The 7,721-nt window shown below is 31.2% G+C and overlaps 1 protein-coding gene across 1 annotated transcript in view; it reads left to right on the forward strand.

Moving 5' to 3' along the window:
• Window positions 1–252: 252 nt before the first annotated feature.
• The window catches only part of LOC111083604, a 9,035-nt gene continuing 1,566 nt past the window's right edge, over window positions 253–7,721 (forward strand). Inside the window, exons 1-6 of the mRNA XM_022380224.1 lie at window positions 253–401; window positions 3,585–3,711; window positions 4,332–4,459; window positions 5,297–5,423; window positions 6,090–6,398; window positions 6,821–6,943. Coding sequence (XP_022235932.1) covers window positions 376–401; window positions 3,585–3,711; window positions 4,332–4,459; window positions 5,297–5,423; window positions 6,090–6,398; window positions 6,821–6,943 — 840 coding nt within the window. The 5' untranslated portion in view covers window positions 253–375. The remainder of the gene's footprint in view (window positions 402–3,584; window positions 3,712–4,331; window positions 4,460–5,296; window positions 5,424–6,089; window positions 6,399–6,820; window positions 6,944–7,721) is intronic.

The following is a 7,721-nucleotide window of genomic DNA, read 5'->3' on the forward strand; positions in this document are numbered from 1 at the left end:
TACTAGATACACATTTTACTGATACAATTCTATGTTTGAGTAGGTAAGTTATCTATAATCTAGATTATCATATGTATTACTGATTTTATACGTATGTTAAAACTATAAAGTACCAGCATGATTCGTATATAATATTAGCAAATGGACGTTCGACCCTTGGTATCAGTTGGTGGATGTTTCCTGATTTACCTAGCAATAGGTACAATACTAACGTTTGGAAACCTAACTCCTTACTTAACTTCTTACCTGAAACAAAGAGTCAAGAAGGACACAACATATGAAGAAACTAGCTGGATTTTCTATGCATTTATCTCTACATGTTCACTGCTTTATTTTGGAGGCAAAACTAGGTGTCTTATTGGACGTCGCTGGAGCATGATTATTGGTTCTTGTATTTTCAGGTAAGATGTACACTTATATATGTATTTAATAATAATAACTGATAAAAACAAATTCATGGAAGTAAACTGTTATAATATACAATAACAATACACCTGTAAATAACTAGTCACAGTAATATTTATATTAACATAGAGACACCATTTGAAATTTAATTGGAAGAGAAGGACACATTTTTACTGAAGTCCAGTAAAAAAGATATGTCGTTGCTTTTCATGTAGTTTATGTATCTTAGTGTCCGTGTATATAAACATAATTTTATAAGCCCCTGTTTGTGTACTTTATGTATGATGTGAGATAACAAATTATACTTTTGTTTGGTTATGGTTTTGTTTCATGTTTGTTTATTTCAACTATGAAGTTTTAGTTATATTCAAAGTGCTAACTCACCTTCTAGCTAGAGCAGTTGAATTTCAGTATATATCTAATATGAAACAGACACGAGCTTCCCCCATGAGTGCACGTACAGCTATTAATGTTATGAAAGGTTATGTACGTTAGCTAGTTACATGAGATGTAACTTCGTGATCTAATCGCTAAATAAAAATCGTGCATAATGCTTAATCAAGTTAGTTCACGAGATATAGTTAAAACAAATGATTGTTGATTGTTACTAGATATTGTTATTGATCTTAAGTTATTTAGGTTCACAAGGTTTTGTATTTTTCGGAATTAGGTTTTTTCTTCTTCTGGTTCTCTTTCCTCACTCCTTTATTTATTGACATTGATATTTATGACGTATTGCCCATTAACGTTAATATCTAGTCCTGGTGAGGCACGTATTTATTTATTTTACCTTGGTTGTAGCGGCTGTTTCTTTAAGTCATTTACAACAGTAGTGTGGGTGGGTGTAAAATAATCCTATACGCCCGTGTTTATGCAGTATTTGTATATTAGTGACCGTGTGCATATGCAAAAAAAACAAAAAACAAATGTGGATAATATGAAACTAATATTTGTTAGGCGACTGCGGTGCAACAAACAAAAACTTGATTTCAAACTAATAGATGTTTGAAAAATGCATGAACTAACTTGTTCACTGTCTTCTAAACTAGATCCGTATTTTCTATAGATCATACATCCGTTGTTCTAAAGACTAAATGAACTTAAACCAATTCTTTTCAACCTTTCGAAAAGAACAGAGAAAATAGGAATTTAAGTTTAATATCGTTCCACTGTTTAGGACCAGACATAACGTGTTTTTTCTTCTTACGAATATCTAATCACGAAAGAAACTATTAATTATTAAACTATTGAACAAATATGTTGTTGTAAACTATATTTTATTTCATAACGTTAAGGTCGAGGAAGTTGGTGAAAGTTAAGAATTGAGATCTTCACTGAGTATCTTGAAAACAAGAACACGATATAAATATGAGTAATCAGTGATGATTGAGTTCAGTAAGTTCAGAGTTAGTAAAAACATTTAGCAACAGAAGTTAGAGTTAGGCCAAACAAATAAAATATCTCATAAGATTGATACTGGAGATGCAGCCTCGACATTTAAAACATGCTGAGGCTTTCAAGGAACTAGCAATCATGAAGAAACAAGATTGCTCATTAATCTTCAAATATCTTAACTAACATTGCTCACCGGCTTGGACGGAACCTTGGAAATGTGTGTTAATAGAGAATGCAAAAACTGTGAATAGAGAGAAGCACAAGATAATAAAAATAACCAACCTTATCGTTACGTGGAATGGACTTAAAATTATTCTTTCCAAAATAACCCATAACAACATACCCAAGGACTGAAGAAGTTACAACACCTCTACGGAAGGAAAATAAAGATTAAAGATGGTGATGCTATAAGTGGAGAACAAAGATGACTATACTGTATAGATAAAGAAACAACGATAGTGATGATGTTTTAGAAAGAAATCTAAAATAATGGTATTGTGTTCCTAAAACAAAGATCAAAGTAATATATAGGAGTAGTAGAGATGGTAATGTTGCCTTTTCTGTTATTAACTCTTTTTTTCGCGATCTCAACGACAACGAAAGAAGAGTTATTATGTATAATGTTACACAACACCCATCTATACACTTCACACATGAAATGGAGATGAGTAACTCTATTTCTTTTGTGCACGTTCTTTTTAACCATGATGCTAACGGCTTTGCAACGTCTGTATATCGTAAAAACACATTTACTGGCCTTTTCATTTAGTTTGACAGTTTTATATCCCCCCTCTCTTTCAAACTTAATCTTATTATCTGCCTACTAAATAACGCCTACAAACTAACCTCATCCTATTTAGTCCTTCACAAGAAAATTTCTTCCAATATATAACATTCTCTTTCGAAACGGCTACCCTCAGCATTTCTTGGAGAAAATAACTTTCTCATTTTTAACTAATTTGTTTGTCAAACCACCTAAGATACCTAAACTTCCTTTATAAATCTGCTTACCATTTCTTGGAAGACAGAGCTCCTTTATCAGTTAAAAAATGATGTAACTTTTATTATCCGTAAAGTCAATTGAAAGTTATTATGAAACCCAATTTCAGACTAAATATTTTTTCCATTACAAAAGTCGTGTGCCGTCTGCCCGTTGTTCACATCTCATCTATTTATTCACGTGCGGAGATTGTAAGGCCTCCTATATTGATGAAGCCAAACGTCACATTAAACTACGGGCATGTGAACACATGGGCATATCTATAAAAAACTGGAAGAAAGGTTACAAGCCCTCCAAACTCCGCTATCTATCAGCACAATACAGAAACAGGACATCCGATTTCTTTTTCCAACTTTAAAATTATCTCAACAGCCAAATAAGATACTGAACTTCTAATAAAAGAAATATAATACATAAAAACTCTTCTTCGTTCTCTAAATAATACACATTGTACACTTGATCTGAATCTATTTTAATTTAACTATTTCATTTGTGTTATATTTTTTTCATTTTCTCTTGTTATACTTTGTATATTCAAATTGTTTACATTTTTTTTCTTCCATCATCAGTAATCTATAGGTACAAAACAAACAAACACTATTTGTAATTACAACAGAAGTATGATATACATTTTAAAGATTCCGAAATGTTTAATAAATGTTTCCTGTTGTTACGTTCGTGTTTTCCTTTATCATTGAGAGCAATGTGTTCGTAACTTTATTAGTTCTCGTTCAAAAGATTGTGATGTATTTATTCATGTTATAAAAACATTTTAATCCATTAGCTTTGGCATAACAGTGACGTACTGGAGTATACAACACAGTCTGGTAGCTACCATAATCACTTATGGAGTAGTTAATTCTTTGGGACTTATCTGTTGTTTTGGTCACCCCGTGGTCACTGCTATGGAGGTGAGTCTAGTTGTTATAAAAATATACTTACGTAAAATAAAAGAAAGCCTGTCTTAAACGTTTAATTTCACCTTCCAATCATTTAAAAAGTATCATTTAACTATTTCATTTCAACCTCTAAAAACATCACATAAATATTATATATATCATATAAAAATTACAAAAAACTGCCCTCGCCTTGTGGATACGTTCTCTTTCAGGTTTAATGTAGAAAGTATATATATTTATATATACATATCAACGTTTATAGTACAAACAACCATTTAACATATACTTTTTTTAGTCTTCTAATCTGAGGAAAATTTTTAGTTTTTGAATTCAACTATACTTGTAAAAACTTTTATGAGAATGGTCTAGTTATTATTCCGCTGGAAATCTAGATACAGTTATCACTAGGGTGTAGACCAGGTTTATTTTTCTTTAACTCTAAACTATTACACAATCCGTGTTCATCTATGGTATATTGGTTGTGATTGATGATACAAATACCGTATTTTGTAACTAATGGCTACACCATATATAGTTCAAATAATGTAATTCCAAACCAATGAATACTATAACATTTAGTTTGTGTATTTCAAAAGACACGTCACGAAATAAATTACCAAATCTTTTCACAGTGGTTTCCCACCAAGAAAGGACTCGTGACAGGGATAGTGGCCTCAGGATTAGCTTTAACTCCTCTTTTTATGAATAGCGTACAGACATTCATTGTAAATCCTAATAATCTCCAACCTGATTCTGATGGGTAAGTTACAAGTTTTTTTTTAAACTTACGTAATGATTTTTGAAATACAAACACAATAATTAATTTTAATTTTCTCTTACCTTATTTTACTTTTTTATTCCATATCATCCAAGCCCTTGCTTCTTTTTCTTTTAGGTATTATTTGTTCTTTCTGTTGGTTACAAATGTTTAGCATACCTTGGATGAAAATAATCTAGATTTGATTATCGTATGTAACACTCGAGATTCTGTACATTACTGTTTGAAATCAGTGTTAATTATTATAGAGCAGATACAAAATAACATTTTTACATTGCTTACGATAAAATACTTAGAAAGCAAAGTTTAAAGCCTAAAGACATGGTCGTGAATAGATAAAGTCCTTAGGTTTTAGTTTTTTGTCATGGAAGTATTTAATAACCTAAAGAAAACCCTTTCAAGTTTGTACAATAGCTTTACACGTTTATATGTCATACATTGTTCTTTTATTAAGTCCACGTAATTTGGAAATATTAGATGTTAGCTGTTCAAAGTGACTGAATGATATCTTAGTTACCAAGCTGGAAAAAGGTATTCTAAAGACACAAATATTATATTACATAGATATTGAAATTATCATTTACCAATGAGTTATATCTATTACTATTTTTGTATGTAGTTAACCACAAAGCTACACAATGGGTTATCTGTGCCTTACCCTCCACTGGTATCGATATTGTTTCTAATGTTATAAATCCGTATACTTACGGTGTGACACTAGGAGGCCTAATGCTGTTCAACATCATCAATGTAGTATTAAATTAATTCATAAACCAATTTACTTTTTCATTAACGAGTAAACTTTCAATATCTCTTCAGGTTTTTTTACAACGATGAAATTATAGAAAGTGTTCCTGTTTTGTTTCTGATAATGGGAAGTGTTACTGGTGGAATTCTACTGATTGGGCTGCTTATGTACCAAGAACTACCACGAGAGTCAAATCAGGTTAGTGCAATTTGATTAAAAAGTTTACTATTGGTATTTTCGACTACAAAGTAAATTCGCTTCGTATCATCTGAATAAGTCCAACTTATTTACTAGTTTCAGTTTTCATTAAAGCGAGCAGAGATTATTTCAACTGGATAATAAGATGTGTATGGACATGTGCTGAATCTCAACCAAACTTAAATAATTCAGTATCAACCACACATATTGGACCTCTGGAGATATATCTTCTTAATGAATGCCTGTTCTATATAAATACTTTTAACTTCTGATCGGATACATGTCGATTAAGTAATGAACACAAAACTAGATGACTGATAAACACATAAACATGAGAAACCTGGAATATAATTAATTCCTCATCACACCAAAAGATAGCTTGTTTCATAATAGAAACGCTTCCCTACTATCATCAATACATTTTCGCATGAGCGTAGGAATTTTTTGAAATAGTAGTAAACATAAAATGTGTCCCAAATAAGTTTTTTAATAATACTTATTCTGCTGTTTCATATTCAAGATTTTGGCCGTTTTTGATAATAAGTGTAGTGATAGTTTATTACTCAGTAGAAAACCTTGACATTTTAGGATATATATTTTCCAGTATATTGTATTATCTGTTCCAAAAAAACATAGGAAACAAGTATATTCAAATTTCTAACACAGGAAGAAACAACATCCAGTGAACTAACTACTGTGTACGAAACGTCAGAACAATCGTGTAGTAAAGAACTTAGTGGACCAATTACGAAAGATTTGGACTGTACAAGAACAATAAATAGCGAAAAATTATGTGCATCATGGCAAGAAGATTCAGCCAATGTGAACGTTGATGGTGAACAACCGTACACTAATGGTGAAGGTGAAGTTTATGTGTCACCAAATGAAGCTGTGAAAATGAAAGAATTTTACCTTTTATCAATAGTTTGTATTTGCTCCTTTTACCCATTTATGTTTGTGAATGTTTTATATAAGGTAGGTACATGCATTTGTGATTAGTTTATTTTTTCTAAGAACCCTTTGAAATTATGGCCATCTAACGTTTTAACTTCCGAAACTACGATTTACATTAAAAATTTGAATGTTATTGCCATCATAAACCATCTTTAGATACAGCTTGAAACCAAAACCTTATGTACGAGACCATTGATCGTAGTGTTCAAATGTAATACAAAATAAGAAGAAGTTGTAGTTACAAACTAAGTAACTAAGTACAAACTAAGTTCTTTTAAACTTGAAAATTGCATTCTCCATACTAGAAATAAACGACCTTATAATTTATGAAATAAAAACAAGAATTTGGGGTTATAAAGTTGCTTATTAACAAGTATAATATGTCTTACATACATCAATGTGCACTATAGAAATTAAAAAAATACTTTCATACTGATTTTCAGACATATGGACAGACGTTTATACAAGACGACATGTTTCTGTCCACCATTGGTTCTGTAGCTGGAGCTGTTCATGCACTTAGCCGTGTGATTGTAGGCTTAATTCAGGACAAAATATCTTACAAAGTAAGAATGAGTAAAATGAAGTGACTTGTGTTGTTATTATAATTATTAAAATAATATTTGGTGTGTAAAGGGTATACAATCTTTATGGCTCAGCATTAAACTAGAGGGCTTATAACGATAAAATTCAGGTCTCAATCCCTAACCTGGTAACAACATATCCCATTGTTGGATTTACACATAAAGCGAAAGTGCAAATCTCCATAATCTCAAAACAGTGAAAAGACAAACAAAAAAACACTGTTTTGAGAAACCGTTGAAAGTAAGTTAGTTTAACGCAGATAAAAGGATTATCGGAAGAATTTCAGGTCACAAACCTAATCAGTCGACATCATAAGTAATCAGTGTAGTTTTTCTAAATAACATAAATCTATACACAAAGTAATATAAACTTAACACACAATCAGAACAGAATAATGTGTATATATACCAAAACCTATTTTTCGATTAAACATTATAAAATGTTTCAATGTTTATCTACCTGTTGTTTCAGTTTTCTTGTATTTTTTATTCGTTTTTGCACCTTTAATCACATTGACTTGTATAAACCTTTAGTTAACGATTCTCCTCTTACTGGGAATAAAGACAGTATTGCTGTTGACTGGAGGAAAAGTGATGTACATGATCTGGATTTGTGGGCTGTTTACTACCTTTCCTCTAGCTTTTGTCTGTATTCCGGCTGCTGTTTCTGAAGTTTTCGGAACGAAGTACACTGTTGAAATATTTGGAATGGTGATTTTTACATCAGTAAGTGTAGAGGAAGGATTACGAACCAAATAAT

Source organism: Limulus polyphemus, unplaced genomic scaffold (assembly GCF_000517525.1).
Source record: "Limulus polyphemus unplaced genomic scaffold, Limulus_polyphemus-2.1.2 Scaffold10272, whole genome shotgun sequence".
Taxonomy (NCBI): domain Eukaryota; kingdom Metazoa; phylum Arthropoda; class Merostomata; order Xiphosura; family Limulidae; genus Limulus; species Limulus polyphemus.